The sequence below is a fragment of the Prunus avium genome, chromosome 1 (genome assembly GCF_965620075.1).
Source record: "Prunus avium chromosome 1, drPruAviu1.hap1.1, whole genome shotgun sequence".
NCBI classification, from domain to species: domain Eukaryota; kingdom Viridiplantae; phylum Streptophyta; class Magnoliopsida; order Rosales; family Rosaceae; genus Prunus; species Prunus avium.
In genome coordinates this window covers 14,244,434-14,264,162 of record NC_142284.1, presented here as the reverse complement: position 1 = coordinate 14,264,162, position 19,729 = coordinate 14,244,434, and the positions used below count along the sequence as shown (strand labels likewise).

Genomic DNA, 19,729 nt, shown 5'->3' with positions numbered 1-19,729 from the left:
GAAATATCTGTTCCTTGTCTTTTGCTTTTAATTTTCAGCCAATAGATTGGGCTTCACATCCCCATCATTTTTTAAACCCAACATTTAATTTTTGGTACAAAAGAAACCAAGAGGAAGAGGAAGGTTTGAATTATGCCCTTGGATATGGTTGAAGTCCTTTCATTCCAATCTAACCAAACTTTAATTTCTTTAACCCATGTGTATTTTTAAAGACTCTTCTCAAGATATTCATGCTTAAGAAAGATAAAATACATAATGGGCTTGTAGCTCAAGCGGTTAAGAGCATTTACCCTTGTACTTAAAATCCAAAGTTCGATTCCCCTTTTCCCAATATCGCTTCGCTTGTATAAATTATAATAATAATAATAATAAAATACAATCAGATAGTAGAAGAGCTATTTACACATGTCCACGCATGTGCTGAAAACCTAATGACATTGTTATATAGCGGCTAACTTGAGATGTTGATTGCCTTTGTTTGGGATCTTTGATGCAAATTAAATATAGGGTTGCCAAGAGGGTGAGAAGGAAATGTAGATATATCAAAGTACTATTATTACCCCACAAATCATATCATATTGATGTTGGTGGAGATCCGAAGGTCCCAAAACATTTAAAACTAAGAAATCTCGACTCTTGAGAACATTTTATAAGACATCGTAAATGACACAATCTTTGAGTAATTTGAAATTCATTTCCTGGATCTATTGGAATCTGAATTCGACTTACACAAAAAGCCTTCTTGGTCCAGTTTCTGAATATTATTGTGGTATGCAAAAATAAAATAAAAATAAATAAAAGAAGGCATGGAAGAATCGGCTTTCCTTGGAGCTATTTTTTAAAATTATTTTTTGGTAAATTTCTTGAGGTTAGGGTTAACATAAACAGGAAATAGAAAAACTTAGACTAATAAGGTCCTTGCCCTTTGACAAACTTAAGGGTTAACACGAATTGTTTAACATAAACAAGTTTCATTTAGGGTGATCTTTCACTTGGTACACTTTGAACATCATTTTCAAGCTCAGGAAAAGAAAAATAAAACCCAATCCTTTTCAATAGCATTTGCTCTGATAAACATGGATGCTAAACAAGATATTTTAGTTTATTTAGGAATTTTTTATATGAATTTAAGCAGCTGTCATGACACTCGTGGGTGATGTATGACATTCTAAAATATTTATTTTAATATTCATGCTCACTCTTTTTTTAATAGACATTTTGACAGGAAATGTCTTGCTTCTGTATCAAGTTAATAGTTTCCTCCAAAATTTTGAGGTAATCCAAAGCTTTAAATAGATGTTGGATTAAGAATTGCACTTCGTAATTTTCTTTTTCCCAAATATGTTCAACTAATTCTTAAGATCTAGCCAAAAACAGTTGTAATTGAATTTATACTGTTTTATTGACTTTTTTTTAAAGAATGTAAAACTTATTTTGATAGCATGTACGCGACATAATAAACTATTCAGTTAAATAATATTTTATCTATATATATAAAGCAAAAGACAGAGAATGGTGAAACATTCAAAATACTAAAATGGTTAATGCAAACATTAAGAATTGAAATTATTAATTAAATGAGGATAATATGGTAAATTCACACTTTTTCATATTTAAAAAAATTAAAATTAAAAGAAAAATAAGATAATGGCCTATTTTTATGGAACACAACTACCCATTATCTTTTTTAATTCCAAAATAAATTTTAATTTTTTTAAAAAAAGTCTCTCGCAGGCGCGGAAGTTCGTGCGGAGAGGCTAGTTATTGAATAAAAAGAGATAAATGCGTAATTATATACAACTAGAACCGTGTTTAAATACTTTCTTATGTCTCATTTTTCATTTAAATTCCATTTTTTCCCCAACTAAGTCTCTCAATTTCTTGTATATTTTTTTTTACTCTAAAAAATTTGGAGTGCCTAACCTCTTGAAAGGATGACTACGTACACTCAGCCTCAACTTTCAATAAATGAAGGCTATAAATAACAAATAAAATGGACTTTTAAGGATAACTAATTATTATTTTTTAATTATTGAAAAACGTACACATTTTTTTTTAAAGGAATAGGTAACTAGTGACGATGGATCCACACACTATGATGCACTCCTAATGATAGGTTTAACAATATAATTTTTTGGTTATTTAGGAGTAATAGTGCCTAAATTTGTACATGAGTCGCATTTTCATCCTTGAATTTGAAAAATAGTTGATGTAGTTCCTCAACTTCATTTTCGTTAGCATCATTGGTCCTATGTCACGATTTCTGTTAAATTTAGGTGTAAAATGGTCATTTTATGTCCCACCTCATCATCTCTCCTACCAACTCCACCGCTCTTACCGCCACTTTCTACCTAAACCCACCATTCCCAAAAAACCAGCGATATAAAATAATAACTAATTTATAAACATTACAGAATTGAGTGATGTAATCAACTATAATGAATAATAATAAATAACATTAAAACTGATTAAATAGGAAGAAAAGAAAATGATCTTGAGAATATGGAATAAGTAATTCTCGCAGTAACAGTATCAATTTTTCAGTCCTTGGTATTGATGTATATGATCAATGCATGTGTTCTTAAAATTACAAGCTGCTGCTGATTTTTGCGTCCTTCAAATTTTCAAACTAGTGCAGTACCTACGCATTGAGTATTTTGACAAATTGTCTGAGATTTATAAGTAAAAAAATATCAATAAAATGATTAAGTATTGATGGTTTTATTATATGCTTTATCTTCTTATCTTTGTTTTCAGTGAATAAATCAAAGGATCCAGCTAGTATTTGGAGATGTAACTAAAAATAATTCAAAATGACATTATAAAACATTAGTATTTTCGACCAATTGGATAAGACAGTGTGCCTGTCCACTTCGATATGAATTAATTTCCCTTTCCGGTGCAGTCCAGAGTATTTTTAGACAATTGCTTGCATAAAACATGTTTAATGCACAAGCCATGCCTTGCAAGTTATTCCATCCAATTTATTATATTATATAGGGCAATAATTGTCAAAATTGCAATATGTAGTGGTAAATTATATCACATTTTAAAGGAAAATTTCATTCTCATCTATTATTCTTATAAGTAATAGCTTTATTCATTAGGCCCAAAACATTCTATAATTAAGGTTTGTGTCTTATGTTTTGATCCTGTCAGCTGATGACTTGGCTTTTCCTTTTGCTTCATTTTTTTTATAAATATTTTTCACAACCAAAATATATCATAACTTCTTCTATATTTTTCTATTATCTCTATTTTAAAGTGCCTTGCACTTACGTGCACTCATGTCATGACCCTTGATGTCGATGTGTTTCGTTGCTGCACGTGGTCGTCCATTTGGATGTCACAAGATTCTCAATTTAGAACTAGAGCCGTAACACATAGGGGTGGGCATCAATCCGGCCGATCCGGCCAAACCGGCCGAACCAATCCGTATTTGCCGGTTTGGTTTGGTTTTGACTAAAAAAAAGTCAACAGTTTTAAAATCCGAACCGAACCGGAGTGGTTTGGTTCAGCTGCAGTTTTAAGCTTTGAAAAACTGTGCTAATCCGAACCGAACCGTTCAAATATTAATTAATTATATATATATTAATTTACATGTGTCAATAGTTGAGTGGCTAATTAGAAGTGGTAGTATGTACACTGAGCTACACTGAATTGGACTCCAAACCAATTATTTTTGCTACTCTTCGGACTCCAAACTCATCACATCTCACAGACCTTCCTTTTCCTTGAACGCGCAGCCACACAACACAACCCACATCTCAGACTCTCATTTTCCTTTGAACAACTACAACCTCCACTGCTTCAATCAAACACATTTTGCACATCTGAGAAACATGTTCATCCATCGTCGGCGTCGCACATCTCAGAAAACTGGTATGTTGTTTTTAATTGTATAGGCTATAGCTCCAATTTCATTTGGATCCAACAACTACAATCTTACGTATAGGTATAGCTCCAATTTCATTTAATTAAGCTCAACTAGGAATATCCCATAATTATTATGATTATCTTATACTGGAACTGAAACCCCACCCACTGCTCCAATTTCTTTTTGATTATTTAATTATTATGATATAGGTCTTGTTATTCTTATTAAGTATTTTCACATTCTAGATTTACTATAACGACTTCAGTCATGTGCCACAAAATCTGTTTTAATATGTTTCTTGCTTTTAATTTGTTTTGATGGAAATTAGGACCTTTAGAATGGGGACATACCACTTTAGAATGTTTGTTTTGATGGAAATTATGAATTATTTAATTTCTTTTTTATTATTTAATTATTATGATTTTGATTGCTGAACTATTAAATTTGTGATGATCTAATTGATGAAATTAACTCTAGATGCCTGGATTAATGATACTTGGATATAAGTGTGGTGTGGTTGCAATTTGTTGGTGATTATGGATGAAGCTAACTCAGTGCCAACGATGGTGAGTTCTTCTAATTTATTTAATGTTCATGATGAGGTTCTGCAATTTGTCTGTGATTTATTAGATATCCATGACATATTGGTTCTCCAATTTTTTGTGATTGTAATTTTTGAGATCAAATGCAGACAGTTCTTCTAATTTATCCATTTTTTATATATAGAAATGCAGAGATCAAATGCTATTGCACCTGTGCACATTTTCACTGATTGATTCTCTATTGATGCACAACCTTGCAGTTATGGTTATTTTCTTATTCTGGCATATTTTGATAATCTTGTATCCTAAAATTTGTGTTGATTGAAACTGCTTTTATGTGCAGTATCGGACAGACCAGCATACTACATCAGAAAAAGACTTCAGTCATGTGCCACAAAATCTGTTTTAATATGTTTCTTGCTTTTAATTTGTTTTGATGGAAATTAGGACCTTTAGAATGGGGACATACCACTTTAGAATGTTTGTTTTGATGGAAATTATGAACTTAGATGCATGCTGGAAATCGTGCAACCTTTGATTGAATGGAATGTTATTGTGTTAGCATTTGTGTTATATGCTTTTATAACAGCAGCCTTGCAAGTCGTTTGTAATGTTGTTGTGTTAGCATTATAATGTAAGAGCGGGGTGAAAAATGCATAGTTTTGTGTTGGGCATAAACCGGCCGAACCAATCCGAACCAAACCGTTTATAAGTGGTTTGGATTGGTTTGGTTTTCGTTATGGTTTTAGGCTAATCCGAACCAAACCGATCCGTTCTTTTCTTATTGGTTCAGCTGTGGTTTGAGAGTAAAACCGAACCAATCCGGACCGTGCCCACTCCTAGTAACACATATACATTGATGACTCACTCTAGTATATTGCCTTGGATCTGTAAATTCAAAAAAAGGATGGATTCAACACTATCGCTTTAAAATATACTAGAAGCATCACATATATCATGTATACGATTAAGTTATTTTCTCAAGCAGTTAAGAACAGTTACTTCTATACTTAAAATTCTGTATTTTAATCTCTCTTCTTATTATTAGCCGACACTTTTGCTTTTATTATTGATCATAAAAGGGCCATAATTGATATTTTATGCATTTTGGTTGACAAACTATTCACGAGTTATTACATTCTAGAGGCAAAAGGGGCAAACAAACCAAAAATGGGTAAGCACGAGACACAAAAGAGAATATATGACGACATCCATTTGGATGATGATCATCCTCAAAAGCAAGTTTCCACATCACACATGCTTTATAAGCTACCGATCAAAGCCTTTGGTGTCATATTCTAGAACAACTCTGGGCATTAGATAATCATGAGGATATTTTCGGTATTTAGAGTTATAAGTAAAAATAAGATTTTAAAATTTGTTGTTGTGTGTGAAGTTGTAAAGATTTTGTCTTCTTGCTAGCAAGCGATTATTATTATTATTTCTTTGGTAAGTGAGTAAGAAACTAGAAGCTCTCTTAGTTTTTGGTAAGTGAGTCAGCAAGCAGGCACGATTATGTTTAGTAGGAATTTTTTGACAAGTGATAGTCTAAATTATAACCGGGAGGGGGTGTTTCCTCACACATATTCTCTATCAAGGTGCCATATAGATTTGAACTTCAGACCACTGATTTGCAAATGAAGACCCTTTTTCAACTGAATTAAACCATATTAGCAGCTTAGTAAGAACTTAAAGAATTAAGTAAAACCCCTCTTCTCTTATTTTGGTAGATTTTAAAAGTCACATCAAGAAACGAAAGTACCAAATTGTCCGTTGATCAAAATCCTCAAAATGAAAACACCAAATTACCATTGGATTAAGATTTGACCAAAAAATCACCCTTGGATTAAGATGCTCCGTTGGTATATAATGTCCAAACCAATGTACTTCACTTATATATTATTTTATTCATGCTTACGCCATTTACTTTAATTTTGTTTCCATCTTTTAGGGACATTCATGATTCATGCTTTTTTATTTTGTTTTTGGTATGAGTCGAGCTGTAAATCAAGACCTTAATATCATATTCAAGACAACTTTTCGCCACATACGCTAAATTGATTAATCATGAGAGCACTTTTGGAATTTAAGAAACTAAGACTAAAAGAAAGATTATGGAAACTCTTAGAGCATCTCCAACAGCCTTTTTAATAATTTTGGAATTCTAAAATAGCTGCTCTCTCAAAACGAGGGGTGGCACTGGAGACCCCTTGCTTCTTTTTGTGTTTTTGTTTTTGCATACATGAAATAGAATCTACTATCCATATTCTGCGGGAATGCCTTTTTGCTCGTGGTGTTTGGACCAGCTCCTCTTTGGGTGGTTTTGGAGCGTGATCTCGAGATCAGGGAGTACATGATTGGTTTTATGATGTGCGGAGAATCTTCCTTATGTTGTCTTCGAACTCTATCTACTAGTTGGGCAATTCGGGAGGTAAGAAATGACAAACTATGAAACAACAAGAACTCGTCCTCGGACAAAATTAGCCATGGCGCTGTTGTTCGACTGTTTGACTTTGCATGAGTCCACGCCAAACAGGGTGGTGCTGCTCGCACACTCATGGAGGCCCAAAAGTGGACTAAACCGAAGCCGGGGTGTTCAAAGATTAGTGTTTCTCTTGGGCAGCAGGCAGCACCAAGGGTGGAGTGGGCATTGTTGTATATGACTCTAAAGGTGACTTTGTTACAGGAAGGGAATTACATGTAAACAACATCTATTCCGCAACACAAGTTTGAGCGATAGCCGCCAGAGATGGTGCAGTGTTAGCGGTGGAAAAGGGTTTCACTAATTTTGTATTTTTAGAGCGATTCTCTCCGGATCGTCTTTGCTTTTAGGACTACTACTACGGATCAATATTTTATCGATCCTATAGTGGAAGACACCAAGATTATGTTGCCACATATCACTGAAGAAGTTTTTACCTATATTTATCGTACTGCAAACATGGTGGCTGATCGGTTTGCATGCTTTGGCCAAAATATTGGCACAGTCATCACTTGGTTTAAGGAACCACAAGATTTTGTTGTTAGGATTGTAACTAGGAGTTTTTTCGGGCATGATCTGATGGGGATGGGGGGCATTCTACCAAAGGTAAGGCTCCTGCTCCCACTTGCGGTTGAGCGGGTACGACTACTTTGTTAGCCCGACATCCGAGCCCATTGATGTACAGACACTCGTCTAATCCCTGAAGACATAGCCTGGTTTTTTGTCACGACCCAATTTGAGAATAAAGAATACTCTCGAATCAGGATGCGTGAATTGAAAGGAATAAATAAAAGGACTGAAAAATTGATTAAAATACATTACCATTATATTAAAAAAAAAATTATAATAATCTTACAAGGTTACAAGATATAAATAAAAGTTTAACACTCTAAACTAGTCCAACTTCTCTGGTTTCGACTTTGCCTTACCCACTAATTGATCTGATGAACAAAGTAGGTGAGAGATGAGCAAACCACCGCTCAGTGAGTAGATTACGTAATATGCCAGTCAAGCAATGTTATTTTACACACTCTAGTAAATATAATATAAATATACACAATCCAAATCATATCACATCATTCCTTCAAATCTTGGTTATCCTTCACAAATTGTACCCAGCATGTGACCCCTATTGGCCTCATTGCCCTATGTCCCCGTCTGGTACACATTTATCCTTCGGATATCCTGTCACTGAAGTTCTCATGTTCCATGAATAACACATACTTCACAAAAACTCCAAATAATATATAATATTGCACAAATTAGACATGCTTGACTTGAAAATAGAGAGAGATTTGTAAATAGAATAAATCCATGATTTATCACAAAATAAGAACTTTTAGAACACATTACATAACTCACTCACCAAGATAAGTATGAAATATTGCAAGACAAACACACATGCTCTTCATCTTGTTTCTTTTTCTTCCCCCCCCCTCTCTCTCTCTCTCTCTCTACTTCATGGTAGAAATCTATAATAAAGGATTGGAATGAATGATTCAAGTAAGGAAACATGATATTTATAGGAGAGGCTATGCATGCACCCAAATAATATTTATATATACAATATTTTAAACCACCAAAAGATAAGATATAAAATTAAGGGAATAATGTGACTCATCCCCTTTGGCCAATGAAATCACAACACACACCACCAAAAGATAAGATAAGAGGAAGGGAATAATGTGAGTCATCAAGTTAGAAGAGAGTGTTGATACAATGAATGGGGAGGAAGAGAATAAGAAAGACTCGTAGGCTAGGTGAGTCACCATTTTTAGACTAGGTGACTCATCCACCATAGGTTTACAACTCATCCCAAAATCAAATTTTTGAAGAGAAAGAAAGAGGGAATAGGGGAAGAATGAAGGAAAGGATGAATGTTTGGCTTCCACGTTGCTTTTTTTTTTTTTTTTTTGGGTGGTTATTATCTACAAGGGTATTTTGGTAATCTTTCACACATAGGGGTAATTTTTTTTGGTCATTTTGTCCAACTTCAAATTAAACATACTTAATTTAATAATCTCAATCCAAGATCTTTTGATAAAATACCCATAATCATTCTCCACAATTATATTATTTTTCACTAAAAAATGAAAATCCACCTTGAATTTTTCGGGGTATTACATTTTTGTACTTGTTACTTTCTGTATTCAATAAATACTATTGCCTTTTCTAAAAGAAATAAATAAAAAAACAAAAAAAGGTGAGCCACATAAAAAAAAAAACTCTCTCCAACAGTCTCTTCAACCTCAGTCATCAAAGTTGCAACCTCATCTCTCTCTTCAGGACTGGCAAATTGACTTTAGCTCTTCAAACATTTAATTTTACTTTAAAAAAACAAAACCTACCTTGAAAATGTTAAAAACATGCATTTTTTTCATTTAATTTTATTGTGTGTGAAGTAGCTAAAATTTTGGTTTGTAGCAAAAATAAACCAAGATTATTATTTGGTAAGTGGATAATACAGTAATACCATGTCAGCGTATAGTACTCCCGTTCAAATACAACCATGTGTCCATTTTAGAAATGAAATTAATTATCTTTTCAGAGCTGGATTTTTTAGTTTAATTCTTCACTTTCGAAATAAAATTAGAAAAATAAAAAGTAAAATTTCATAATAATCACCTCTCTCCCAACCCAACAACCCTAATCCCTACTACCTTCTATGATGGCCACCCCTCTCCCTTCCACCATCTTCACCCCTTATACTAATTGCAGACAGTGGGTTTAGAGGGAGGAGGATTAAACTGGTATTGAAGATGAAGGAATGGAGTAGTGTCTTGATAATTAAAAAGTCCAGCTGTAAAATAATAATTAATATTTTAATAAAATTTACACATGGCCGTATTTGAGTAGGAAGTTGTATTACCGTATCATTCTATAATTTCTCAATCTAGTGAACATGAGTATTTTTGGTAAAAAGTGGGAAATCAGTGAGCGAGTATTTTTAGTAAAACGTGGTAAACCAGTGAGCAAGAGTATTTTTGATAAAAAGTGATAAATCAGTGTACAATAGTATTTTTGGTAAAAAGTGATAAACCAGTGTGCAAGAGTATTTTTGCTAAAAAGTGGTAAATCAGTGAGCAAGAGTATTTTTGGTAAAGATACTACTTGTCTCCTTACCTTACCTGTAAGGAGATACTGCTCTTTTTTTCGAATTACAGTTTGACACATATACACAAATAATTTATCAAAAATACAAAAAAAAAAGTTTATGCACACGTGTCACACTGTTATTGGCAAGAATGTATGAACTTCTACTTACATAGTAAAAAAATGAAGTAATGCTATTATAAATCTCAAGGGTTAGTAGAAGCTTCCTTATTTTAGTAAAAAAATATTGATATCTCTCTACTATTTCTTTTGGTAGGTTAAAAAACCAAATTGTCCCACATCAAAGAACAAAACTACCAAACTGCCCATTGGATTAAAAGCCAGCAGCTATATATATATATATAAAACTTGTGCTGTAGCCCCAATATACAATGAGCTCCACAAATATAAATGTCTTCATGCTTTCACCCTTTCATTTTCATTATTTTTATTTTTTGTGAACATTTGCAGAAGAGCAAAGACAGATAGAAAGACAGATAAAAAGCTAGCATTTGCAGAAGAGCAAGCAAACCCATTAGAGCAGAAACAGAGGAAATCAGAGAAAGATGCGAAGCTATGGATTAGCAATCTCAGGAAGCGATTCCTGCTTCTACATCCCCACAACCCACACAACCATCTTCACCAGAGGACCCATACCCGACCCGAAACCCAACTTCCTCTTCCCAAAACCCGATTTTTCGTTCCGGAGCGGATTTGGGTCGCTCAGACTCGACGCCAAGGCCGCAATCAACGATGGGGTCATGGTGGCCGACCACAAGGAGCTCACTTTCTACGAGCTTCTGGGCATACCCGAATCCGGATCCGTGACCCAAATCAAGCAGGCGTACAAGCTGCTGGCCCGGAAGTACCACCCCGACGTGTCGCCTCCGGACCGGGTCGAGGAGAATACGGAGAAGTTTATTCGGGTTCAGGAGGCTTATGAGACCTTGTCTGATTCGAGAAGGAGAGCTATGTATGATCGAGACATGGCCAGAGGTCTTCACCTTGCTTTCTCCGCAAGGAGATGCCAATATGATGAGGTATTTTGGGTTGTATTTAGATTTTCTGATGACTTTTGTGTTAATTTTCGGAGGACTTTTCTGGGATTTCAATTTTGTTATTGGAATTGTTACTTCTCTTCTCTAGAGAATCGATATGGGCTTCATTTTCTGGGTGTTGAGTTTTGGTATTGGGAATTTCAGTATTTTATTTATTTTTCTGTGTTGATTTTCATTTTTGTTCTTCTTTTTCTTTCGGTGATGTCTTTGTGTTTACTGGTATGTTTTGGGTATGTGATGATTTCTTTTTCATTCTCCTTTTTTTGCTTATTCTATTCTTATTGAAATTGGTATTGTGTAATTTTTTTTTTTCCTTTCGACTTTTTCTCTGCTGAATTATTGGTTTGCTTTTGTGACATACATGATGAAGGAAGGTGCTTCAAAATTTTTAAAATAAAGAAATAGTTGTATCTTCCTGGATGTTTTGTCAAATCTTTGGTACGGTGGGTTGAAGTTCCGGTGTCTAGTTTCCGTTCGGCTTGTGCTTTAGCAGCCTCTTGTTTCCTTCATCATTGTACTTTGTTAATCATTCATGGTATCTTATAATCACTTCTTTTTAGAGTTATCTTTCATTCTCAATTGTCTAAACCTTCCATATATGTGAAACTTCTGAGTTCTGCTAGTATGATTTTCTCATTTGTAGCTTATGGATTAGTGTACTTGGTTGTGTCAATCCTTCTTTGAGTTAGGGGCACATTTACTTTTGCATGTATTTGTGACCTTTATAGTTTTACCCTTAAAATAAAATGGCCAAGACTAGTTTCTTTTAGCTTCTCCTCTGTTTTTATCCTTTATAGGCAGCTGGGGGGATGATATTCCTAATATAGTCTCTCCAATTTATGACATTTGCATTAAATTTTAACTTGGAATTTACAATTTCAGGGAATGGAGGAGAAAGGCGACTGGAAGAATCGATGGCAAAGTCAGCTATCTGGGTTGAAGAGAAGAAGCATGAACAAGAATGCTAGAGAACATATGTCATGGGGAGCTCGAATGCGCCGGCAAAGAGAAGGATCATCCGAAAAACAATAAATAGGTTCTCTGATGTTCTTGTGTATATATACACCAGTATATCTTCTCTACCTTCTTAGTCACGGTTGGCATTGACAGAGGAAACTGAAGCCTACCGTTTCGTTACTTCCATATGTACCCTGCTAAGCAAGGAAAGTATTTCGATATGCTAATCAGACGGATGGTTAAATTAGAAAATTGCAGAGTTGTATCCCTGTCCATGACAACACATAATTATAGGCAAGATATATTGTACATAAAGTTTTGTTTTTGTTCTTAGAATAAAACATCTGTCAAATAATTGCTTCTGAAATGCAGGGGATTGTTTTTGTTCTAACGTTTTGATGCAAGGAAAGTCCCAGATGTTGGTCTTGAGTTTGAATAGGATATGATATTGCTGTCACTTATAAAAAAATTTCTATAAAAATGTCTTTGTTGAAAATTAAACTATAGGCTGTTTGACTCATGAACAATTTGACTGTCTGCTACATTAGCTGGTCTAAATTTTTTGGTCTTTGGGTCAAAAGAGAGTTTCTATATAGACTTGCTCTCGTCTCATGTTTATTTAGTATTTCTCATTGAAATAAGGAAATCACATTTTGATTGGGAGGAAAAGTGTTTCTACCTGTAGAGAGAGAAAGTAGGCAACTACTTTTCATTGGAAAATCCGGATATTTATGTAGTTAACTTCAAAGATGGCAACTTGCCAACTTGAGTAACTTTATTTATAATAACCTTCAACTTGGCAACTTGAGAGTAAGACGAGTGACATTATTGGTGAACTTAAAGCTCAGGTGGGTCTAAGCCACCCGCTTCTCTTTATAGCAAGCCAAGCCGGTTTTCCAGAAGAAATTGGGGATTTGTGGGTGAAGTTTGAGAACGAGGGAGAAGGGGAGAAGGAGGGAGTGGCTGGCTGGGGCTTTAGGGATTTGGACCATCATTTTGTTCTACGCTAGTGGTGGTTGGTCCCATGGTACAAGAGAAAGTGATGTACTACTAGAGCCAATATTCGAGTTGGAGGATTAAAATGTAAATTGTGAAAATTACCTAAAATGACTATTTTGCCCATAGTTTGACGGAAAATATAACGTATTATGAAGGCAAAACCAACAGTTCTAATGAAAGTGGAGTTAGGGATTACAACAATCATTTTTCAAATTAAAGAACCAAAATGCAAATCGGCACAAGTTCATGGGTTTTAGGGTACAACTCTGGTATATCTACTTTTTGCGGGTTTGGTACATTAGTTCGTAGTCTCAAATTGATGACCGTGTTTGATTATGTAAAGCAATTTTGGTCATAGTGGTAATTAATTAGAAAAATTCAGAGTTTCAATTTAGGGAAAACTATCCATTTGTTTTGGAGAGAAATGATGTTGGGAGATTAAAAGGTCGCCTTATGAGCTTTCTAAAACTAATTCCAATTTTAAATTTCGTGTTTATTTGATAGAGAAATTGAGTTTCAAAGATTATTCTTGTTTGAAAATCAAATTCAAGGCTATATGCATGATTTTGAACAATCCTTGAGTAATATTCATGAGTTTAAGCAAATTTTTGGTTGTGATTTGAAGCCAATTAGAGAAAATTTGAGAAAACAGTGACGAAATTGAGAAAACTAAAATCACAATAACCAAAATTAATGATGAATGAAGTAGCATTATCGTTCTGACCAAAAAAAAAAGAAAAAAGAAAAAAAGGCCAAGATAGTGCCAGTCCATGAATTTAAGTCCCATGGCCATATAAAGTCTGAAGTTTGGGTTTTGCATTGTTTGTTTGTGTATATGTGATTGTTGGACGCTGTGCTTGTGATCAGCAATGAATTCTTATACAGCCAGCCCAAAATCCAATCAACGAAGTGAAAATGAAAGCCTTCTCAATCTCACCTCAAAAAAACAAGTGGATACTGGATAGGACTAGAGTGACAGGTTCATTATATAAAGGGTATGTCCAAAACCCGATTGATTGTGAGATGGTCTTTTGTTTCCAAGTTGATTTTCCAACCATGTTATCTGTAATTGTTATCTAGTCATCTCATCACTGACTTATCAATAATAAAAATATATATTTTCTTTTAATTTTAAATTTTGGGTTTTATGTGTAACTCCAATCTTCTATTTGGCATTCTTAAAAAAAAAAAAAAGAGATTATAGAATACTACGGTAGTACGGTTATGTGAGACATTTCTTATAAAGAGAAAAATAAATCATGTCGTTCACCCATATTATAACACGTATACAAGATGTACCGCGTGACCATTCTACTATAGTATTATGTAATTTCTCTAAAAGAATAATAATAATAATAAAGCAGGGTTATTTTCATGATCACTATCACCTTGGTTTTGGGCGTTTATAAATCCAACCATAAGTTGAGCTCTCACGTATCATAATAGATTCGAAAGAGGGGTTTTTAAGTCTCTTTCAGACAAATGCCACCTAGATATACATTTCAATTTTGATGATGATCAACCACAATGAATTATGACCACACGGGACTTCAACTTCAGTACTGGAAGCTCTCATAATCATGTAATAACACATTCATCTACCAAGTTATCATCACTTGAAACTCCGTCTATATATCATAAATATGAAAAAGCAGAGGTGTTTAACAGGTTCATAAGAAAATGTTTACTTCTAAGTAATGGAAATTAAGAAGGATTGATATTTTCATTCCTAATAACTTCCCTTGCACGTATTTACACGTAAGGAATTATTTAACAAGCGAGTCTCAAATAATTTTTTTTTCTTCAAATACTCAAAAGAATGAGAATCGGATCAACTACCCCCCTCCTAGTTGATCCGATTACCATTCCTTGTTTATCCTATACCATTTTCTTCTCATTCCTATTACTTGTAACTAAACATTAATGCATGTAAGTATAATCAGATCAGACACCGACAATAAACACCATTTTTCTCTCCTCCAAGCTCTCCTCTTCCTCCATTTCTTTTTCTTTTAAACTCGCTTGTATTCAGGAAGTATATTAGGAAGCAAATGCATGTATTTGTTTCATAAAACAACCCATGCAAAGAAAACCTCAAAACCTAATGCTGCATGCCTCCTCCATTTGGACCTCACGAGTCTTCCTTGCAAAACCATAATGCTAGTCCATTAATTTCACATTAATTACATGTTAATTCCATGGGCCAGGGCCATAAAAGACCTTTGCGTGCATGACATAAGGGCTTAATTAATGTGTTTATTTTATTTTATTTTAATAAATACAATTTACAAATGGTAAATAATTGAGGAAGCCGTTGCTTTCATTGTGATCCCTATCACCTTGATTAATCTGGACGCTTTGGTTCCAACGACAAGTTGCTCTCTCACCTATCAGAAAATAGGAGAAATTAAAGTCTGTTCCCAGGTGTCAATTATTCTCAGTACGTACTTCTTAATTTGTTTTTGGTTGACTGTTTGAAGTTGGGAAAGTGGTTTAATGGATTGAATTTGAAAGGAGATTATTGTAATTTAATTTATTTATTTATGATGAGTCTGACAACGTTATTGAATAATTAAAAGCTTGTTCGAAAGTGCTTCCAAAATATAATCAAAAATGCTATTTTTTTGGGATAAATACCAAGAGGTGTCCCCACATTCAAGGAGTGGGATTAATCCCCGCTCGGAGTTAATCAAAAATGGTTTTTGACTGCATTTGTAGAATAATTTAAAATTGTTCATAGGTGCTTTTAACAGGAAACATTGTAACAAATTTTTGTACGTTATTGTAGTAAAACAACTTGAAGAGAAATGCTTCTTACAAAAGTAGTCCCAAACGGTTCCTAATTTAGGTATCTATCATCTTGAATTATTGATTGTTACATTGAGGAGGTCCTAGATACAAGCAGGTCAGAAGGCCGCCTAAGGATCCCGAATTGAGAGGGCCCCAATTTGAAGAAACTCCTATATATACATATATTTATGTTTTTTTTTTAAAAAACTGTATATATAAAAAATAAAAAAAACCCTTACCCAATTATTCTCTTCAAAATTAAAAAGAGGAAATGGCCTAAATCATGAGTTGTCCCAAATCATGACTCGAATAAAATATTCATACTGGTCCCAATTGTCTTGGACCACAATTAGACATGCGCGGTGGTCACATGCGTATGCAGGGCCTAATTAAGTCATGCGCGGTGGTGCAAAACATTCACCAGCAAATTGACTCCTCATTTATACCATGACAGCCAATAGCACTTAATTTTGCAGGAAAATTTTATTGTAAAAAAGCCAAAAAAATTTTAAAAAAAAAGTAAATTTGGCATATCATATCAATAATAATATGCAATACTATTAAGAAACTTGTAACTCAAATAATTAAGAGGATTTGCTCTCTTCCACTCAAATTCTTGTATAACGAAAATAAAAGTGCAATGCTACGTACCCTCATCCTTTTGTCACCTTTTGCAGACTTCTCGCGAGTCCTTTAGCGATGACAAAATATTAGAGCATAGTAATATGATAAACTGAGAATGTAAATAGCAACAGAGTTTACATCTAGCTTGACAATAAGCGACGTTGTGTAGATGGCAAAATGTTAAAGTTTTGAAGTCAGATATCTGCAGATACACACATATGCAACTAGCCCAACAAGTAGCTAGGTCATCGATATGATTGAGTTCTCTGAACTGAAGAAGATCAGTACTTATTATGCGTGTAGTCGTTGGCCGTCTTGAAGTGAACCTGCAGGTATCTAGGTCATCGATACATATGCTAAAATTTAAATTCTAAAAATAACATGTTTGCTTCCAACATTAAATTCTAATTGATCACAATCCTCTGTTGATTCATTGAAACAAAGAAGCCATAACGCTCAGTTATTTTTCATACATATTTTCTCAACTCTTTGATCACCTCTCAATTACACAGAAATCTAGCTACCCATAAATATTGTCCATACATCACATTTAACACACACCAAATTCTAATTACCGCACATATGCACTCATTCAAGCTCATTCTCAAGCAACAGATCATTCTTTCTCAACTCAGATTTCAGCCCAAACACTTCTTTCTCTGGCAAAATAATATTCACCACTCTTCCTTCACCTCTACCCTCTCCAAAGTCTTTAGGCCCTGGCAGCAATAAAACAGCTCCTTCATCTCCAACACCTTGTATGTTATAATGCACGCAAACCGGCTTATGCCCTTTCACTTCCAACTCATAGAGATCAGCATCTTCCCAATTCACAAACGTCAAATTGGCTCCATACACAACAAAATCAGCCACTCCATTATCATTCTCCATAGCTTCTTCTATTTGGGATCTCTCGTTCCCGGCTTGCTTGACTAGCAAGGTTGCCAACTTTTTTGGATCCGCATCTGTAATGCTGAAATCTGCCTTGACTGTGCTTATGATCTGACTGTTGCTGCATTCCCCTCTTGTCCTCTCTTTTGGGTCATTTTTGCAAATTGTCACCAATTTTGGCTCTGACCCTTCTCTAACTTTGGCTACACATTGCCAAATTATGGCAGAAATGAGTTCAAAAATTGGCATTTGATCAATTTGGTTTTGACCCAATATCTTGAATTGCAAGTTGTTTAGCTGGGTGGCAGTGATAGGGAATGAAAGTGTTTCCATTTTACAGTTATTGGGAGTTATCCAATGGTCACCAACTGGGTTCACCTGTTTTATGGAGAGTGGGGGTGGTGGGTTTTCAAGTTTCTGGAACTTTGTGTTTGATGTTGTATAGTTTGGTAGCCTATTGGGCTCAAGAGCAGACATAATTTGCCCCAAGCCGTTGATGAAATCGGAAGCTGCAAAGGCATCTCCCAACACGTGGGCCCAGCTAAGACCCAATGATATTCCTCCACATCTGAAATGAGTAACCTGCAGGGAAAGCATAATACACCAAAACAGAAAAGTCTAAGGAATTAACCTAAATCAATATTCTGTTGTCAACTCAATGATACAAGCCACTAAGGTTTGTGAGGTCCCTCTCATCCTATTAACCTAATTTAGCAAGATATTAAAATACTTCAAAAATTATCATATATATCCTGCTTGGTATAAATAGCAACAAGAATAATTCTATATATCATATCATTTCATGTACTTCAATCAAAACAAGCATATAAAAAGAGAGAGGGACTTTTTTACAACTTCTAACAAATTGCTGCCTCTTTTTTTGGGTTATCAACTTTACCTGGAAGAGAACAAGTGGAGAGAAGAATAGTTCAGGTCCAATGACTTGGTTTGAAGCAAGCAGCTTCTGGTGAGACAAGTCCATCTCTAGCCATTCCTCAATGGTCTTGTCACACTGGGCTTCAAGGAACCTCACCCCACAATCGTTACACTTGAGATAGGGCCGGCCGGATTCGGATCTCCGAAACCGTCCGCATGTCCGGTAGTGTACATTTAGCCAAGTGAACGTAGCTTCTTTTATGCGCACTATGGTTAGACCTTGGGCTGCTTGTCTACTGAAAAAGTACACTCCTCTAAGGTAGTGGAGCTTCATAGCCAAGTCCATGCCACTCGGGTCATGAACCACATCCGACCCGGTAATCCGGCCTGGCCCGACTGATGAAAGCTTAATGCCATAGACCAAGTTTTCTTGGCTAGCCAATACCATGGCCTGAGATATGAGAAAGAGGAAGTGGGTGTCTTAAAATTATTAGTTTGAGTTGGTTTCCTAAAGTTTGTAGGTGGCAATTTGAGGAAGAGCGGCACAGCATGGAGTTTATATATGAAGGTGAGGACTGACTAACTAGTGAGGCTTTTATGAGTATAGGTGAGAAAGTTAATGGATCTTTATTGCTCACGAAATGTCAATTGGTTGGTTCAGAAGAACAGTTGACACCTAAGCTTGCATTAAATTTCACCTGCCCAAGGTTGGGAAAACAACCTACATTTAGTATTGTTAAATGGACTTATTTGAAAATGAGTGGTATTGTTCGCACCACTTTGCAAAACCCAAGGGAAGGTATCATATAGTAGTGTAGCTCGGAAGTCCGAGTGTCGTATCCACAGAGAGCAGTGTAAAGAAAATAACAGAGATGAAAAAGAACAAGTGTGATTGAGAGGTTGATTTATGCAAGATTTGATTTAGAGAAAATTTAATTGATTAAAACACTAAGGCATTGGGTTTCCACTTTTAACATAAGCATGCAACTCTTAATAATTTGATCCACAAAATATTTTCCTTTGTAGTTGTTCAAAATAATTAAAGCCCTTTTTAATTTCCTTTAGAAGTATTCTAAGCATAACTTGTACCATTGGCAACAAACTATCAAAAAATAATCTTCATCAAAATTCTATTAATCTTTAGTAATTCTCTTCTCTTTTAAAAGCATGAAAGTTTTTACTACACAATGAGAAAAACATGATTGAACCCATGAAATAGATTATCAAACATTCATCAATTAATTAAAAAGAAAACTACAAATTCCATTTGAACAAAAACTACAAATTCACATTAAAGCTTAAGTTTGGATCAAACTAATAAAAATTACACACTTATATTAAAAGCTTTCTCCCTAGCCTTAGCTAGGGAGTTAGTTCCCCATAATAAAATAAAACTAAAAACAGAAATTAAAACTTAGAAAGATGGAGGGAAGAGAGAAAGCTTGAGTTGTGAAGCTTGGGTGTATTTGAATACTGCGGAAGACTTCTATATTTATAGGAAAATGAGAGCAGCACCTCCTGGACAATTCCAACTTCATAA

The 19,729-nt window shown here is 34.7% G+C and overlaps 2 protein-coding genes and 2 long non-coding RNA genes across 4 annotated transcripts; 2 read left to right on the top strand and 2 right to left on the bottom strand.

Annotated features, from left to right (window-relative positions):
• Positions 1–3,705: 3,705 nt before the first annotated feature.
• LOC110767839 (uncharacterized) lies at positions 3,706–4,980 on the top strand. The gene is made up of 3 exons (XR_002528367.2): positions 3,706–3,882; positions 4,355–4,443; positions 4,763–4,980. It is a non-coding gene; the product is annotated as an uncharacterized LOC110767839 (long non-coding RNA).
• Positions 4,981–7,709: 2,729 nt separating this feature from the next.
• Positions 7,710–8,396, bottom strand: LOC110744387 (uncharacterized). The gene is made up of 2 exons (XR_002524630.2): positions 8,268–8,396; positions 7,710–8,092 (listed from the first exon to the last, which is right to left on the bottom strand). It is a non-coding gene; the product is annotated as an uncharacterized LOC110744387 (long non-coding RNA).
• A 1,979-nt stretch (positions 8,397–10,375) lies between these two features.
• On the top strand, positions 10,376–12,400 carry J20 (DNAJ-like 20). The gene is made up of 2 exons (XM_021944364.2): positions 10,376–11,034; positions 11,935–12,400. The coding sequence occupies exons 1-2, from the start codon at positions 10,561–10,563 to the stop codon at positions 12,082–12,084; spliced, it is 624 nt and encodes a 207-aa protein (XP_021800056.1). The 5' UTR covers positions 10,376–10,560; the 3' UTR covers positions 12,085–12,400.
• Positions 12,401–16,830: 4,430 nt separating this feature from the next.
• LOC110774327 (protein ECERIFERUM 26-like) lies at positions 16,831–19,255 on the bottom strand. Its single transcript, XM_021978863.2, has 2 exons — positions 18,212–19,255; positions 16,831–17,895 (listed from the first exon to the last, which is right to left on the bottom strand). Exons 1-2 carry the CDS (start codon positions 18,635–18,637, stop codon positions 17,011–17,013), a joined length of 1,311 nt encoding a protein of 436 aa, XP_021834555.1. The 5' UTR covers positions 18,638–19,255; the 3' UTR covers positions 16,831–17,010.
• Positions 19,256–19,729: the final 474 nt, after the last annotated feature.